We start from the raw sequence: 19421 nt of genomic DNA, 5'->3' as shown, positions 1-19421 counted from the left end.
ACTAGCCCCTAGCCAGATTACCTGTGTCGGGGAGCGCTAGCGATGTCTCTACTACGGGAAGCCGAGTGGATCGAAGAGGAACCGGACACCACGGTGCGGGTAGCCCGGAGTGCCCGCGTGGAGAGGGCGGCCCGCCGGGAACAGCTGGGGCTACTACCCGGTGAGCAGATGGTAACGTCAGAAACGACGGGCACGTCAGGGGCCGAATATAGAATGGGGGACGAGGACGAGGACTCCGCTGTAGGGGATGCCCAAAAGGTCCGGAAACCAGGACCTCCGTTGTCACCTACAGTGGTAGTGGTAACTGGTGCAGCCGAAGAATCGGTCACCCCCGCGCGAATGAAAGCTCTGGAGGAGAAGTCGGAGTCTTTGGTGGTGATGCTAAGGGAAAGCCATGGGAAGTCGGGGTCAGCTGAGGGGAGACGAAAGGACGCTAGGGATCAGAGCGTTCACCCGGAGTCACCACCCCCATCTCCACGGAGAAGAGGTCGGACTCGGTTCCGACAGTCAGCGACAGGGAGGAGGACCCTAGACGTGACTGGAAAAGCCGAATGGCTGGAGGCGGTGAGACCCCCCCCCTTTCCTGTGAAGTTTGACGGCGATCCTACGAAGCTGTCTTTCTTCATTACCAATGCTAATAGCTACATGGAGGATTGGGAGCAGAGTTTCCGTTCCGAGAGGGGGAAAATCAATATCGTATCAAATAGGCTGAAGGGGAGGGCGGCGGATTGGTACGTCCAGCTGTGTCAAGCAGAGGCCCCAGAGCTAGAGGACTTTGAGGAGTTCCTGTGGGCGCTAAAGCAACATTTCGAGGACCCTCTAGCACAAGAAAGGGCAAAACGGGCTCTAAAGAACCTGGCACAAGGATCGCTGTCAGTGGCAGACTACGCGTTAGAGTTCAAAGCACTGGCCGGAAAAGTTGAGGATTGGTCCCAGTCCACCTTAGTAGAGATGTTTAAAGATGGACTGGAAACTGAGGTCCTTCGGTGGGCTCTGGGGCGTGATGACCCAAAGACGTTGTATGGGTGGATTCAACTGGCGGGCAGCGCCAAAAACGCCCTGGAAACCTTTGCACATCGTAAGGCAGTGAAGCAAGGCAAAACCATCAAAAGCACCCGTGCTCCGATCTCTTCGGGACGACCCAGCCATCGTGCGTGGGAAGAGGAGAGGGAGCGTCGCTTTGCAAAGGGGCAATGTCTGCGCTGCGGGAAGGAAGGGCACCGGGCGGCGGCATGCCCAAAAAGACGAGCCGAGGATCGCCCAGCTAAACCAGCTGGGAAATCGCCGTCCCTACCAAGGAAGATGAAAGCCGCTCTGGCGGAGGTGGAACCTGAGGGCATCCCTTTCTTTGGAGATGAGGGGGAACAGGAGACCGATGAGCCGGCGGGAAACACCAGCCACCTGCTTTAAAGGGCGCCGTGGGGCAGGTGGAGGATGCAGAAGATGGGTGCAACCATGTTTTGGTGAGTGGGGATTTCCCTACCCTGACCATTAGAGTGAAGTTGGGGTCCAGCACCCGAACCATTGAACTGTGGGCCATGGTTGATTCGGGGTGCTCACGGTCCTTGATGCACCCTGACGTGGTTACTGCGTTGGGGTTACCCACGTTCCCTTTAAAACGGCCGATGATCTTTACCCAGTTGGACGGGACCATGGCAGGGGGGAAACCAGTCACCCATTCTACCGGGATGGTTGCCTTGCAAATGGGCAGCCATTGGGAAAAATTACCATTTATTGTGGCACCAGTAGGGGGACCGTTGGTCATCTTGGGGATGCCCTGGTTTGTACGGCAAAATCCCTCCATAAACTGGGTGCATCGAACGGTGACGTTCGCAGATGGATTTTATAAAGCCCCTGCGAAAGACCAGCTAGACGACAACGAGGTGGGATGGGCAGCAACCACTTCTCTGCAAGTCCTCCAGCCGCTGGAAGGGCTGCCGGAGCAATACCAGGACTTTGCAGATGTGTTTGGTGAAAAAGAGGCGGATCGGCTACCGCCTCATCGCAAAACTGACTGTGCCATAGAATTTGTTCCTAATGTGAAATTGCCTAGTCCGAAAATTTATTCTATGACCCAGAAGGAGCTGGCAGCACTACGAGAGTTCATTGACAAAAATCTAGCTAGGGGTTTCATTGAACCCGCCAGCTCTCCAGTAGGCGCACCTGTGCTGTTTCGACCAAAGAAGGACAGCACTTTGAGACTGTGTACAGATTTCCGTGGGCTCAATGCAGTATCGATATTAAATAAATATCCTTTGCCCCTGATAAAGGACATGCTAACACATCTGGCAAAGGGGAAAATATTCTCTAAGCTGGACTTGAGGGAGGCATATTTCTGTATTCGCATACGGGAGGGGGATGAATGGAAAACTGCGTTTGTCCTTTGGGTGCTTTTCAATACAAAGTCTTGCCATTTGGGTTGGCGGGGGCACCAGGGGTTTTTATGCAACTTATCAATGAGGTCTTGCATGACCACCTATTCAAAGGGGTATTGGTGTATTTAGATGATGTTTTAATATATACTGAAACGATGGAGGAACATATATATCTAGTCAGACAGGTGCTAAGCAAACTGAAAAAGGCAGAACTGTATGCTAAACTGTCAAAATGTGCATTTCATAAGTCGCAAATTGATTACCTAGGCTATAGGATTTCCGATAAAGGAATTGAAATGGATCCCGCTAAAATTGAAGCCATTTTGGCATGGGAGCCACCACGCACGCGTAAGCAGCTTCAAAGTCTCCTTGGATTCACGAATTTTTATCGGCCCTTCATCCAGGGGTTCGCGGAAATTGCGCTGTCCCTCACTGAGTTGCTCAAAACTAAAGGTTTGGGGGACACACGGAGGGTGAAAAATCTAGGAGCGCTGCTAAAGTGGACACCCGCATGCCAGAGGGCTTTTCACACCCTTAAACAGCTGTTTACGTCCGAACCCATCCTGCAGCATCCTGATCCTGACAAACCGTTTGTGGTGCAGGTGGACGCTTCTGATTTCTCAATTGGAGCTCTCTTAATGCAAAGAGACAATCTTGGACAGTTAAAACCATGTGCTTACCTCTCCCGAAAATTTTCGGAGACAGAAAGGAGATGGCATGTTTGGGAGAAAGAGGCTTTTGCTGTTAAAGCTGCTTTAGAAAGCTGGCGTCACTTATTGGAGGGGGCTACCCACCCGTTCGAAGTTTGGACTGATCATAAAAACCTGGAGGCACTGACTGCCTCTCGTAAACTGAGCCCAAAACAAATTAGGTGGGCTCAATTCTTTAGTCGTTTTGACTTTAAACTGAAATTTATACCTGGAAAAAACAACTTCCTAGCTGATGCGCTTTTGCGCCAACCTCAGGATGCTAGTACGGTGCCAGATCTAGTGGGAACTCTCTGGACGGAGCCCCAAATGAGTCTAGCAGCTGTGACTCGCAGCCAAACCCGAGCGCAACGCACAGACGCTTCAGTTTCACCTCGTCTGCCTGTTCCCTCAGACTTGCAACAACAGTTTCTTTCCGACCTAAAAACTGATACTTGGTTGCAAGCAAACCTCAACGAGGTTACTTTTAAACAAGATTTTGCATGGAAGCACGATCGTCTCTATGTACCTGAGACGTTGAGCAAAACCATTCTGTCACGATCCCATGATGACAGAATGTCTGGACATTTTGGGTTCGGAAAGACCCTTCATCTGGTTAGATGCCAATTCTGGTGGCCAACGCTCCGGCGTGACATCAAAGAATACGTCAATTCCTGCCCAGTATGTGCTGCATCCAAACGGAAAGTGGGAAAGCCCCAGGGCTTGTTACAACCAGTGGCTAATCCTTCCCGCCCTTGGGAAGAGATCTCTATGGACTTCATTGTCGATTTACCTCCTAGCCAAAGAAAGACTGTCATTTGGGTGGTGAAAGATTTTTTCTCTAAACAAGCCCATTTCATCCCATGTACCTCCATCCCATCCGCACAACAGCTGGCCCGCCTTTTCATTGTACACGTGTACAAAATTCACGGATGCCCCGCCCGCTTGGTGACAGACAGAGGAACACAATTCACGTCCAGGTTTTGGTGGGAATTTATGAAATTACTGGGTACTAATCAAGCATTGTCAACTGCGTCGCATCCGGAGACTGACGGAAATACGGAGGCGGTCAATTCTACCCTTGAACAATATCTGCGTGCTTTTGTCAATTATCAGCAAGATGATTGGGTCGACCTCCTCCCATTCGCAGAAGTTGCCTACAACAATGCTGTTCATCAAAGCACTGGCCAAGTGCCATTCCATACCATTTTTGGCCGTGACTTTGTCCCGATCCCAGAACTGCCTCAGCCAGCCTCCCCCCCCCGTCTTCACCTGCTGATTGGGCTACACGTCTGGCAGCTGCCTGGCCAACAATACAACAGGTGCTTGCTGATGCTAAAGCCACTTACAAACGACATGCAGATTCCAAACGATCCAACTCACCACCTTTCCAAGTGGGTGATAAGGTGTATCTTTCCACCAAATTCATCAAGTCTACACAACCTTCAAAAAAGTTGGCACCTAAGTTTATTGGTCCTTTTCCTATTGTTGCTCAAATTAACCCTGTTACTTTTAAATTAGATTTACCTGCAAATCTTAAACGCTTACACCCTGTCTTTCATTGCAGCCTCCTTAAGTCTTTCCACGAATCAGCCCGCTGGCATCCACAGCCTCCACCCCCTGCACCTATCATGACTGATGGTCAACAACACTTTGAAGTCCGAGAAATTCTCGATTCCCGACGGTGTCATTCTGTCTTGCAATATCCGGTTCGCTGGAAACAATCATTACATGCAGCCTCTCATCTGCCCCCACTCTGCTCCAAGGGATGCCTCTCAACCCTCTAGAGCAGACATGTGGGCACCTATAGATTTGCAAAGGGAACATTTTTTTTCTACTTTAGTCTACAATTCGCATACCCTGAAACCATGATAAATCACAAATACCTTCTACCCAACAAATAAAGAACTCTAACTTCAGAGATAAGACTAGTTTCCCACTCAAAAATGCACATCAAACATGCAAAAGCTTAAGTGAAATTTTAGTGTGCTTCAGGTAAATGCAAATATTTAAATCTTTTAAAATACATAAAGACTTGGTGTTGAAAGATTAGTATCTGAATAGTACAAGTGTTAAGCTGTTCCTTAAAGTAGTTGTGAAATTTCAGAGCTGTGAAGAATTAACTTGCCTGCTGGATGTCACTTGTCACCAAATGCTAACACAGGTGGTCAACTCACCCAAACACAAATGTTTCTCACTAGAAAAGTGTTATAGTTGATAAGTTCCTCAACTGCAGAACACATCAGAATTTTGTGATGAAAAAGTTTTCCACCTGATCAATTTTGTGTATTAGGTTCAAGGATTCACTCATCTGGATATTCCTACGGAAAACAGTTAGGATCCCTGCACCAATGCCAGGCTTCCAAGTCTGGAGCCTGCCTTCATCACAAGGAGAAATTCTGCAATTAAAAGTAAACCCTAAAGCCATGAGTCTGAGTGTAAATCCCAGTAACTATATCCATGCAGTTTTCTGGCAGTGTTCTTTGCTGCCACTGTCTTATGGAGCAGGAACCAAGGAACTGGACTGAGCTGAGCTGAAAAGTCAGACCCAGCAAGTTGGGTGATGTCAAGAGCCCAGCTTAGGTAAGGAACTCCCTTACCTGCAGTCACCCGCTTTTCAATTGCACAAAAAGATAGGAGATATTCTTCTGATTCTTCATGCAAGGAAAATGCTTTAAAATAAAGTGAGAGTGCAAGACGTACTACATCCACCATCTTCCTACCACAGTATAGAAGAATATTAGAGACTAGGCTGTGCAAAGGATTTCTAAGAGGTGCTCTACAAACTGTGTCAGGGCAAACAAAGTACCTCTTCTCAAACCATTAAAGCAGCCTCTTCTTCTGCAAGGTTCAGGTGGCCCTTTTGGAAGCTATCCACAATTATCTGCATGTGCACACACAAACAATAGTTTGTCAGTGTTGGAACTGCCAATGAAGCAAAGTGGCTGTGCTTGCACACTTTTCAGAAGCCTGTAAGGGTAGCCTGCAAAGCATAATAATCCCAGGAAAAGACACGCCTGTTTTAACAATTCAGACAGAGGTCATGCTAATACCTTTGTGAAATACCTCCTTCAGAAACATATTTCTGAAATTTCTGCTCTAACCCAGCTAAGAAGACTTGACTGATGATTTGTAATCGAGTCAAACACTATATTAATATGCAACATGAAATATTTGTTCCTACTGGAAAGTACAGGGGTGCAAACTTTAGCTTATCTCATTTTTTTCATCATGACTTGAAAACTACTGGAATACCTACTGCAAATAAGTTAACAAAGTAAACATAAAAGTACAAGGTAAACAGCTGTAGAACATTTTACTTAAACAAAAGTAATAGTGCCAAAGAAAAAGCACTGTGAAAGTTTGCTTTTGTCCCTCTGCTTAAGCCAAAGTCACTGCTGTCTTACTCAAAAAGGTAAAATCCAACTATAAAGAACAAATTTGTAAAAGTTTTTTCTTAACCAGAACAAGCACTTAGAGTCCTAACCTGCCAGTCCTCCTTGGAACTGACACTCAAGTAGCTGCTACATTGTAAATTTTAAAACCACACACAGACTTGAGTAACCATTTTCATTCCGTTGCTCCAGTAACACTTGATGCAAAGCCTACTCTGCGGGTCAATTCAAAAATCTCAGCGCAACACTCACTGATATAGTCTTGCACCCCAAGTCCCCACAGCAGCACCTCTCTTCCCTTTAAAGACTATTATAACGGGCAGTTTTGTGTTTCAACAGCATGTGCAGGTATCTGTTTTCAGCCACATATACATTTTTAGATAACTCGTTAAACGTGCTTATATCCAGTGCTGGCTTTAGGCATAAGCTAAACAAGCTACAGCTTAGGGCCTCACAAAATTTCAGAATTTCCACCCCCACCCCCACGGTATACTGGAAACCATCCCCTCCCCTGGGTATACTGGAAACCGCCCCCTCCCCCGGGTATACTATATTACTATATAATCTATGAGAGAGATCAAGCCAGCCAAGTGATAAATATGTAATCAGTATATGCATTCATTTGAAAATAATTTGTATTTTTCACTTTAAATACCTTGCTATTAAATAATTAAAAGGCAAATATATGTTTTCAATTTTTTTTGTGGTGACCCAAGGTCCCGTTTCGGTACGCACCTTTGTGAGACCTTCTGGTGTAACTTTTTAACAAGGGGCCCTCCAAGCTTTATATAGCTTAGGGCCTCACCAAGTCTAAATCTGGCACTACTTACACCTTTATGACTTTTTAATTAATTTCAATTCCAGCAACAGTGTCTTAAAAGGCGTCAAAGATTGTCACCAATCTAGTACAGATCAATTATCCCTCTCGCTCCATACTTAGGCCCACCAGGAAGCTCTATATCACCTTGTATGACCTTCCAGGGCACTCTTTAACGCCACTGCTGCCAGCATCTCTTTTTTGGGGGGTAGCTAGACATCCTTCACAGCTGCCTGCTATTTCCATTTCCTAAGAATGCCTATAGAGTCCACTTCAGCCTGAGGCACTCTTAGAAAAACATAGGTTTCTAGATGTCTGTAGTCTATTCTGTGGCACACCAGCTTCCTGAAGTTTTTTACCACCACCATCCCCTGCAAAACTAAAACTTCTTTAAAAGTTAAGGATGCAGGATACTGTCCAGACTATTCTGAAATAGAGTAAGGTGGCAGATTTTGGGCAGCACCGAAGATATCTGCATTATTTATTCTTCACTTTCAGGTCAGGGGCCAAAATCCTATTCCAGCTAGGAGTATTTATATTTAAAGATCCTAACCAGGATTCTCAGCCTGGTTAAAGGTTTGTTTGGATGACATTTTGATGGACCCTTTGATTAGGGGGAGGGATGGCAAGAGTCAGAGAGAGATAAATTTGCTGAGGGAGCTGAGGGCATGCAACAACATCTTGGTAGTGATAGCAAAGGGAAGATACAGCAGGAATCTACAGACAAGCTATTCTTGTGGAACATGGCCTTGGTGTTTAATAGTGATCCTGCATTACTGTTCTCTGGTCTCTTTCCTGATGGCCAGTCATCAGACCTCTTTCTGTAGTGGATCCCAGGGAGCCCCTGGATTTTCAGAGACATTGTGGGAGATGAAATGATAGAAGAGACAACTAGAGCATCACTGGCAGAAAACAAAGAACAAACCTGACTGAGCACAGGTAAGAGCTTTTGTTAAAAATTACCTTGTGGCAGTAAGAATGGTAAAACATGAGTATTTCTCCCTTCTTATTGCATCTACACATACATTACTGGCCAGTAGCCTTATGTAAGGCAAGCCAGTCTTTTCTGGGAAAGAAGGAACAAGGAGAGCATCTGCAAGGCTTCTGTGAGGATTGACATTGCTGGATAAAGTCACTTTACAGGGTCTTTGGGTCTGTCAGCTCATCCACCTGTGTTCTGAATCCACGGCCCTTCTGGCTAGTCAAGGCCTGTTGAGAAGTGGCATGTGGTTGGATCCACACAGCAGTGAATGCATCTTTCAGAGGGGGGTGGTTCCACTGGCTTTGAAGAAGGTGGTTTGCCCCCTCATCAAGAAGTCATCAGTGGATTTAAAAGAACTGGAGAAGTCAGTTGAGCTGTAACTTTGAAGGATCCTAGAAGAGACAGATTATCTGGATCCCTTTCAGTTGGGTTTCAGGTCAGGACATAGTACTGAGATAGCACTGCTCACCCTTTTTGATGACTTGTGGTGGGCTTGGGATAGGGAAAATGCATACCTGCTGGCCCTCCTTGATTTCTCGGCATTCTTTGATACCATTGACCATGGTATTCTTCTGGACTGGCTCAGGGGATTAAAGCTGGAGGCATGTGTTACTGTAGGTTCTTCTTTCTCCAGGTTGGTTCCAATTGGTGTTGGGGGGTAGGGAATTGTCCACCCCTAAGCCTGGCTTTGCAGGATGCCTCAGCATGCTCATGATACTCAGTTTCTGGCCAAGTGATGCTGTCTCTGTTCTATCCCAATGTCTGGAGACTGGGGGGTCTGGATGGGGATAAACAGGTTCTGACTCAATCCTAGCAAGACTGAGTGGCTCTAGGTCCCCCCCCCCCGATTTTCTGGAGATTTTTCACACCTGGCTCTAGGTGCACTTCCCTATTTATAGCCAATACACAATCTAGAGTTTCTCCTAGATTTGTAGCTCCTGCTGGAAGAACAGATGGCAGAGATGGCCAGGAACTCTCTTTCATAACTTTATCTCATGGGCCAATTGTGCCCATTTCTGAATCAGGAGGCCCTGATCACTGTCACTCAAGTCTGGTTGGATTTCTGCAATGTGCTCTATATGGGACTATCCTTGAAGACTATCTAGAAACTGCAGATGGTCCAGAATGCAGTGGCACAGGTAGTAATGGGTGTGCCTTTGCATGCCCAAGTAACATCACTTTTTCATGAGCTGCACTAGCTCCTAGAAGGCATATGGGTGCAATTCAAGTTACTTAACATCTATGAAGCCCTACAAGCACAGTACCAAGTTACTTGGGGACTTTTCCCCCCGTTATTTCTACCTGTCCCACAAGGTCACACAGGATGGGCATCTCTGAGGCAATGACATCCAACGAGACCTAGGAGACGTGCCTTCTCTGTTGCTGCACCTGCTCTTTGGAATGAACTCCCACTGCACTGCCCCTGGCCAAGGTTCAGATAGCCCCAGACATATTGGCCTTCCATGGATCTTCTCCTGTACATTGGCCAGAATGGTAGATGAGCCTGTTTTGTGATATGAGTACGTATTATTTTCACTAGCTTCAATTATATATTGTGTGTTTGGAGAGAGAAAGAGGGATTGATTGCTTTCTTATGTTGATAAGGTACTTAATTTCCTTTTTCTTGTTTGGATCTTGATTTAAAAAAAATATTATTGCTGTATGCCATGCAAAATCGTAATTTATGAGGATGACTTATAATTTTTAAAATAAATAAATACTGCATGTAATCTTAATATATTTTCTCATGTGCATTACTCAGCCAGTTTTCTTCTGCAACACACTTGAATTAAAATAAACCTGGAGCTTAACTAGTCAGAACAACTTTAGTGTAATCTACCCCTTACTGCATAAATGTGCAGAGGGTGGCAACCCTAAGCAAAAGCTCATCAGAGGTTTATTGCTCTGGCACAGGTCTAGTCTAGTCCAGTAGAGAAAATGAGACAGGGAGCTTTCTGTTTTTCTTAATCTACTGATATTCATAGAAAAGAGGGAAAAAGTTACAAAACTAAATACACATATACTTTCTGAGGAATATTTTACAATGTAATGTTAAGACACTTTCCACACTCCCATTGTGTAAGTGGGTATGGCACAAGGTACCTGGGGTTGGTTATCTGGATAGCAGCTATCAAGGTCTCATGAGCTATGTAGATGCTACTTAGGATATTCTTTCTGCTGGCATGTAAGAAGAAGCCGCAGTCATTCAGATGGGTGCAGGCTCACATTTAATAGTGTCTCCAAGATAACTCTGCTGGTAGGCAATGATGCCTGCAAACCACTGAGTGCATATCTTTTGATACCTATAAATTTTGAAAATGCCATTGGGTTTCTACCAACAGAATCTCTAAAGAGACTTGCCAAAAGCTACAAATCCATTAAAAAATAGATGAAAACTACATCCTGAAGTTTGCCTACTGTTTTGCATTTCATTCTGCAATTAAATATAGGTACAGTAAATTGAATAAATAAATAGCTCAAGGCAACCTGAGAGACAACTGCAGGTAAAACTCTGCTATTTCTCTTCAGCAGCTCTTTTCAGGGCACACTGCCAGTTAGGAACAAGAAGCTCTCTTTTTTCATTCAATAAAATATCTGACGTTTCTCAGCTTATTCTTTATATGGATCACCTGGCAATTATTTCTTATACCTTCATCTAGAAAAGCAGAAAACTCCAAAAGGTTGGCTGTCCTCTGTATTTAGATTAACACGAATGTAAAGAACACTCCATCTTGTCTCCCAGCAGCTGCTATGTAAACTCTAACCAATGCCAGAGGGGCTGCTAGAGATACGCCAACAGTGGCTACTAACGACATGAATTCTTGGCACTGCACAAATAAAAGTCAACTCAGTCTTCAGAATCACAGTGCAGGCAGGACTGCCATTTCCCAAAAGGCCACTTGCCTTCTACTGATCAAGCTGCATGTGACAATGGGGTAACAGAGCTGGCACTAGCACAGCATGCCTCTATATTATAGGTCACATTTGTGAAACAACATATCCAATCAATTTGCAGCAACGGAGCAAGTAGTTTCTAATCCTGGATTGATAGCAAGAAGTGAGATGGCTCCGAAATGGGAGGAAACCTGGGATAATGTGATTAAGGACAAAGGGACATGACTCACTGGCTTGGGACCTCTGCCATGCTCCTAATTTCATCTACTTGTCTGGCATATGACAGTAGTACTTACTCTTTTATCTGCACCCTAAGAATAGTGCTGCAATCGTCAGATGTTTTTAGGCCACCACAAGTTGCAGGGATTCCAATGATCTCGCTAAGACTGGCTGCACTTCCTAATTTGAAGAGTAGGTAGCATTACTGGAGAAGCCACTACCAGAAGAGAAGGCAAACCAAGCAACTGCAGCCACTAACCTACAGAGGGATGTGTACCATCTTCTCTGCAAAGAGATGCTCATGGCACAGCATCACCACACTGTCACTGCTGTTTCCAATTCATCTTTTACACATCTTCACTCTGCCTTGAAAAACAGGAAAGCATTTTCTTTCCCTGAAATTAACGCAGCTACGCCTGGTTCCTGCCATTAGGCAACAGCGACAAACTACACAGGAATTCTAATGCCCCAGCATTCGGAGATACAAATCAGATCTGAATACAGAACAGCATGGAAGACCTTCATGTATGCTGGAGAAGAGAAGTAAGGAATATATAAACTTTAATTGATTGACTGGTTAAAGAAATACTGCCAGCAGAAGAATATATAACAACAATTCAAAAATAAAAAAATGCCAAAGAGAGCAAAAGAGACAGAATCCTTCAGCTTTCAGTCAAACCTTGAAGAGCAACATTAGCAATAGATGTTCTTTATTTTGCATCTTTCACAAGGTACCTAACAAAACAGATGATTACTCCAGCTTAGACTGAAAATGTATTCAACTATTCCAAAAACTCTGCCAGTTTGAAACTAAAAGTTCTCTCATGCTGACTAGGAATATATAAATTGTGACCAACATCTTAACGGACAGGTTCTATGCTCAGTACCAATCATGTACAATGCCACACAAAAGGCTTAGATAACTTCACAAGCCAACACAGGACTAGGATGAGATATAACAATTTTGCACATCCCAGGGACTACATCCTTTGTCTCTGGATTTAGAGCAATGAGGCATGAAGGGTAACACGACACAGACATGCTTTGTGATGCTGCACAACCTAATTACAGGTCATGGAACAGCTTTCTCATTTACCTTCTAAATTTCAGTTTCCTGGCTTTGTGGAATTTGAATTCTTAAATCAACAAATTCTAAAGTTTATTTATTTTCCCTTTGTTTTATAAAAGGACATTTACCATTTTTGTAATTGGCAACCAAATCCTTTCCCATATTATTTGAGTCTGCAAGCGAACCTACACAGTAAAAGTCGCTGGGAGTCGGGTGGCATATAAATTTAATAAATTATTATTATTAAATGAAATTACCTAATGGTAATAATTCCATTTCAAGGTACAAACTTTTACTCTTTTAGGTGTGGTCTTCAAACAAACAATAAATGCAGATTACCACATTTGATCATTTACCTTTACCTATGAATATCCAAAAACAATTCCCAACATCTAGTGTTAGTGAGTACTGTAGCTTGGCCTGTCAGCTGCTAAGGACCCCTATGGCTGTAGGCCTCAGACTGATGCTGTCTAGGCTCAAGGCTTCTGTTTGACAAATGCTGTGTAAGGGGATTTGGCTGCCATTCTCTTTTTCCAAATCTCCTCTACTTGGAGCTTTTCATGTATTCTCCCTGTGTCTCAGATTCCTCCTTAGAAACTTCTACCATAGCTCCTCATAACCCTAAAAAGGCTTATGCTGCAGGCAACCCGCAGAGGAGTAAACATTTAATTCCACCTCAACCCACACTCTGTAGTAATATAACGCTGAACCCGTGAGTCCCATTCCAGAGCAAAATGTGTAGTTATTGCAGATAGAAGTACTAGAAGTTATTGCCACAGTGTTAACAGGGCAAGAACACCTTGATCCACTTTTGAATCATTGCTTGGAAGTTCACCAAAATAGCAAAGGTTATATTCAGAAAGCTTGAATAAAAGTACATCAGTAGTTTTCAGCAAACCTTGGCAGATATAAGAATGGGAAAGACTCAATTTCGCACTATATAATGCATTGTACCCATGGCGGTTTTTAGTTTTAAAATTCAGCGCACTCTTAGGTATCAACAGCCACATCAGTTACCAAGTTTCAGATTATTAGCAGAGGAAATTCTTCAAGCAACTGAATGTCAAGATTTAGATATTCACCTTTTAGTCAATGCATCATAAAGAATAAAGTGAAGATATCCCAAGGTTCTAGATCTGCAGTCCAAATTCTATGGTTGTTTACTCAGAAACAAATTCTACTAAGCTGAATCAAATTTACGCCCACGGAAATGTGCAAAGGTTTGAAATTTTATATCCTGATGACTGTATTGGCTTTTGTCATACGAGGGGGCCCAAAGCCAATGCCCAATGTCCTCTGCCAAATTAGCTTTCACAATTTCCTCTGCAACTGGCCAAACTACAGTAGTAATGTCAATCCACCAATCAAGTACACTCACAGTTAGATGAAGCCCCACTCCAACTTTTCACCCATAGGCCTACCTGCAGCTCCTTATCTGAATACTTCTGAGGATTTTTGCTTCCTTGGCTCTTCTTCCGAAGCTTCTTCAATTCAGCCTGGCATTTCTCTAGTGCATCCCCTTTATTCCTTTGCTCAGTCTGGTACTTCTTTAGTGCAGCCTGAATATGGAAGATGTGTGGGAGTGCTGAATAGCTGGAATAATAATATGCTGAAGACATGGGCAGAGATTTCCCCTGTTGGTAATGAGCATAGTTTATATCCTTCCTGCAGGCAAAAAGGTCTTGACCTCACACCTGCTGCAGAGGACATGTTTTGAATGAGGACACATTTATTAGAAACAAAAGCTTCCTCTGGGAGATGCTGAAAAAACATTTCCCATGAGTCCTGAGACCTAGGATTGCTTTAGGAAGCTGAATGCTTGGAATTTAAGGCAGACAAATGGAAGTACATCCACACACAATATGTAGTTAAATGAAGAAATAATGATGGCCACCAATTTGGATTACTTCAAACTGGGATTGGATAAATTCGTGGAAGATAAGCCTACCAATGGACACAAACATTAAGGTCTACTCTGAGTCAAGGACTGAAGGGCCAGATCTGACAAGCTCTCAGCCTTGCAAGCTGGCAGGTAATCAATCACCTGAAGTACACTAGGGAGACAATTAACAGGAATAGGAATAGAGCAGACTCAGATGATAAGGGACCAGATCTTGGCAGAGTATCTAGACTCAGTGCAACTTCAAAGGATAAGGTTATCTGCTTGACTACTTAGGAAGCAAGGATGACAATGCCCCTAACTGAGCTGTAGCTGAGACTACTAAGGCACAGCCACCAGGGCTCTGCTCTCCATTGGAATTAACTCTCCAACATCAGTCTTGCTGCGCTTGGATTCTAGCCTTTATAACACAGCTTTACTGACATAGACCACTCTTGTTCTCTGCCACTGCTTTGCCCTGTTTCCAGGGACCGGTGCTTCCTTGGCAATCCACCTTCTGATCCTGCCTGTTGTCTCTTAGGACTATAACTTTGGACCAGACTCTGTGGACCTCTGGCTCTGGGCTCCTGAACTAACCACTCAGAGTTCATATGCAAGATGGGTGGCCAGTTCAATTTTCTAAAATAAAAAAAAAAAGCAAACTCTCAGCTTCAACCCACATTGGCTCCACTTAAGCTGTACCCTGGCTACTATGCAAGATCTCACCTTCCATGTATTTCTCCTGGAGTTTGTGCGTGACTGCCCAGGTGAGCATTCTACTTGACTTCTTGAATTACAATCCCTTAGTTAAACCATTTGCACCTTGCTACTATGTGGATATTCAGATAGAACAATACAACTATAATAGTAGCCATGCATTGGAGGCAGTATGCTTCCAAATATTTGCTGCTGGAGAATGAGAGAATGCTACACTCACGTTTTGCTTCTTACTTTCTCATAGATCTAGTTGACCACTGTGGGTTAGAATGTTGGATGAGACAAGAGTCCCAACTTTTGTAGCATAAGCATTCACAAAATTTCCTGAGATTGATTAATTTTGCACCTAGAGATAGCCCGGACTGTCTCATACACTAGTGAGAAAAGCAACACGGACAGGATGAACTTGAAAAGAAAATTTCCTGGTTCTGTTTGGATTACTTAAAACTATTAATGCCTGTCCATTGATATGGGTCACCAGATACTATTCAGAGTTCTGGAATAATGCAGGGCAACTAAAACCATTTCAGATGTAGCCATAAATAAGATGGGTTGCTGTTTCCCAGGCTTTTCCTATCTGCTTTAATGGTTATAAAACTTCCTTTTCTATCTCTGCATTTCTTCATACTGAATGTTAAGATATCAAAATCAGCTCCATTCTTTCCCTACCTTTCTTACATTATCACATTTGAAATTATCCTATACTGAATGCAATACTCAGTGCAAGAACATGTGGATCTCCTTTTTAAAAACTAAATGAGAATCCCTGTGGATTTAATTTAAAGCATGTGCATACTTACAAGTATGCAATAATTAAAGCATAACTTGTCTGAATTAAATGATCTTGAATAAATGCTTCTCTTAATCTGTATCTTGCAAAAACAGATTAAGGTACACGCTAGTCCTTGCAAACTGCACCCCTACTACAAGCAGAAGCAGAGCTTTTCTTTGACCCACTGTCAAGCAGCTGAACTTTTTGTAGCTTCATAATGCCATGCAGCTACTGATCCAATTTACATTTTCAATAAAAGTTGTTTGCTACTTACGCTTAGATATCGTGAATCCAGCTCTACTTTCTGCTCAAGCTGTGTTAGTAGTTCATTGTGGAAGGACTTCAGCTGAGAAGTGAGCAGAACAGAAAAAGCATAATGTTAATATTAATCATCAGAAAAAACTGTAAAGAAAGACAAATAATCTACCATTAAGATACCCAGCAGGTCTTTACAAGTGGACAAGATAATGCAAAACAGAATGGCAGATATATATAGTAAAATGAAATAAAATAAGGCAAGGAAGCAATAATGGATAATTGGAATAACAAGCGAACAGTTGTAGGTAACATGGTTGCATTCTGCTTTAGAGGACAATTTTGTTGAAGATATTCTCTAGCAAGAGATTACCTGGTTCAATTCTGTCTTAAAAATAAAGAGGCATAAGACAGAAAAACAAGGCCAACCCAGAAGTTTCCCATCTCTAGTTAGTATCTGGACAGAAGACAGAGAAGGCATGCAGATTACCTGTTAAGAGACTTCCCCACTAGGCTGAGATTCAGCATATTTCTATGTAAAATTATCTCTATTTCTTATTCTTTTTAGTGAGGCTTAATTGGCCACTTTACTTATAGGCCAAGGCCTGAAGAAAAAATTCTGAGTGGACATACCTTAATTTTCCTGGCTAAAATGTAGAGAGGAGGTTTACCTCCCCTAATTCAGCAGGAAGCTTCTTGAAACCAGTTGGTCCTGTGATTTCTTGGACATTTCAAAAGCCAGCACACAACTTGCAATTTTGTTTGGCTCACAGTTTATTCAATTGAGGTCCCTATTCTTATTCAAAGAACTTGGCAGCTATTCCAGAGCAGATGTGTTTCAATTTTAAATCCACGTGTATCAAAGGCACTGCAGGCTGCCCCTTGGCCAGCTCTGCAAAAAGACAAGTCAACAAGAACACAAACACTTACCATCTCTTCTAACTGATTCTGAATCTGCCTATGGACTTCAGCCATCTGGAACAGAACATCCCCTGGAAAAAGTGAGACAAAAGAAGGGAGACTAAATAAAAGAACCAGGAGACTGTTCTGCATCAACCTTCTCTCCCCCTCCCTCCATCCCAACTACAGATCTGCAGTCTTGGTTAACCTTTTCCATTTGCTGAAGTCTGAAACAAGAAAAGCTTGTTTCAGGGATTCATTTAAGACTAGTTTAGATTAGAAATGAAATACACAACAGCGGCATCCAGCCAAGGGAATGAAGACAGGAAAAGCAGATATTGATCCTTGATGCCTGGCTTGTGTATCACATTAAGCAATGTAAAATCTAGTGTAACATGCAAATCAGGCTGCTCTGACTCGCTCAGCAAACGATGGTTTACATCCTGGTTTAGTGTTACATGTGAATGCATCCAGTACATGTTTTGGTCAGGCTAGGAGATGGCCATTCCTTTCCAAACCTAAAGATTTTGTGCCTTGTGGTTATTGATGAATTCCCACAGCTTTGTGCAAGTTATTTATTCCCTTAGAATCTCTCGTTCAGATCTTCAAGCAAATGAATTTCCCTAGAGGAGACACAGAATCAACACCAGCCCCATCCCAGAGCAAAAAGTTACAGAAGGGCAACACTTTCAAGTTTTGCTAAATAAAGGGCAGCTGCCACTGCTCCCCTCCAAACCCATCCCTTGTAGCAGGAGCATATTTCACACCAGTTGCCTTTTAAACAATAGTGCCCTCTTTTCAAATATATGCACATCTGCTATGTGAATATCTCCAACCCTTGATAATAGCTGCTGCTAGCTAATTAGATAAGGGGGAAAAAATTCTAAAGCAGCAACAGTAGCGTAATACCTTTGTAAAATGGATGACAAATTATGCAAATATATTGATATTGCATCTTTGTAATATACAGGACATCCTGAAAAACAAGTAATATCAAAATGTGCACTTTGGAATTTTGTTATTCCAGTAAAATGAAAATCCTATAAAAATAAATTTGAATTACATGTTCTTAATCTTGACAAGGGTCTGCTAAAACAATCTCACAAAGAAATGATCCATTTTTGGAGATCAGCAAAATTCTTCCGACTGGATTTTCAGCAAAATAACATGGGAATGTGGGAAGAGCATTGACATGGTGAAAATCATGTTTCTGTTGAAATCAAGATACATTATATGTACTGCATTCTCACAATCTACTAAGGAAGTAACTCAACTAAAAAAAATGACACAGCCTGGTAAGATTTGTTCTTGACCAACCTATGGTGACTTCTAGTAATTACCACATTCTTTTCAAGATCCTTATAGAATGACTGTTTTATGATCTGCTTTAGAAACACCCCAGCTAGCAATATTAGCTGACTAATCTATAGTTTCCCAGATCCTCCTTTTTCCCTGTTTTGAAGAAAGGGACATTTGTTCTTCTCCAGTTGTCTGTTCTCCAGGATTTGTCAGAAATACAAGGTACAGCCAGACCATCGGCAACCAAGCATTTTCAGTACTCTAGATCCACAGTATATAAACATATTCAGAGTGAAGAGATATTCCCTGATGGTATATTTGGTACTCCCAAATGTGTCTTGAATGCATCTCTTAGGCTAGAAGCAGGGCTGATTAGAGTAGATACAAGAGCCTGGCTAGTTATATTTAATTATTGGTTCATCTATCAGCCCACTGGATTGCTCTACTCTGTTTTAAGGGATACCTTTTCATCTACCTCTTCATCTACATGAAGTTCCTTAACAGAAACTACTTTCATGTGGTCTCTCTCTCCCATTTTATGTAAACTTGCTTGGTCTCATGCAAAAAACTCAATAGCTAAATAAGTACTTGAAATTGAGTTGCAGTATAATTTGAACTGATTGCCCAGCTTTTGCACAATTAATCAGAAAGGTATGGTTCCCTATGTTTACTCCTGACTCACCTAAGCTACTGGTGGGCCTTTACTAGGGGTTGCTGCAGTGACTTCCCTTCAGCATGGTTACAGGGCAGATATCACAACCTTCCTGTGGTTCATCATCTCTACCCATGTGGCATATAAGGGGTAGAATCAATTACACATGTTCTTTTATATTGTGGGTTTTATACAATATTGTGCCAAAACTATATTTCTCTCCTTTTAGCAGAAATCCCTGGTCAATCAGATACTTCCTATGTTGATTTCCTGCTTGCGGATGTTGCAAGGTTGTGTTATTTAGTAACAAGATTCCTGCAGGGGATATGTAGTAGAAAATAAGATGGATTGCTGTACATGCTTGTTGTTTATTTACTAGGGTTTTTTTTCTTTTCCCCTGTTTTAATTTGCTGGCTAAAGGATCTAATAAAATTTAAACGGAATCGTCTATCAGTCACAGCTTCTATCAATCACAAGCTTCAACTCTGCTCCTCCATCCCACTCAGCAC

General features: G+C 42.9%; 1 protein-coding gene across 3 annotated transcripts in view; it reads right to left on the bottom strand.

Annotated features, from left to right (window-relative positions):
- Positions 1-19421, bottom strand: part of BAIAP2 (BAR/IMD domain containing adaptor protein 2) — a 167255-nt gene that overhangs the window by 57919 nt on the left and 89915 nt on the right. For all 3 annotated transcript variants that reach the window (XM_063293384.1, XM_063293383.1, XM_063293382.1), the window contains exons 4-6: positions 16992-17053; positions 16081-16152; positions 13860-13997 (exon numbers count right to left, since the gene is read on the bottom strand). In XM_063293384.1, the coding sequence (XP_063149454.1) occupies positions 13860-13997; positions 16081-16152; positions 16992-17053 (272 nt within the window). The remainder of the gene's footprint in view (positions 1-13859; positions 13998-16080; positions 16153-16991; positions 17054-19421) is intronic.

This window comes from Candoia aspera, chromosome 2, assembly GCF_035149785.1.
Source record: "Candoia aspera isolate rCanAsp1 chromosome 2, rCanAsp1.hap2, whole genome shotgun sequence".
Classification (NCBI taxonomy): domain Eukaryota; kingdom Metazoa; phylum Chordata; class Lepidosauria; order Squamata; family Boidae; genus Candoia; species Candoia aspera.
The sequence above is the reverse complement of the archived record's forward strand: the minus strand, read 5'-3'. Positions and strand labels throughout refer to the sequence as shown.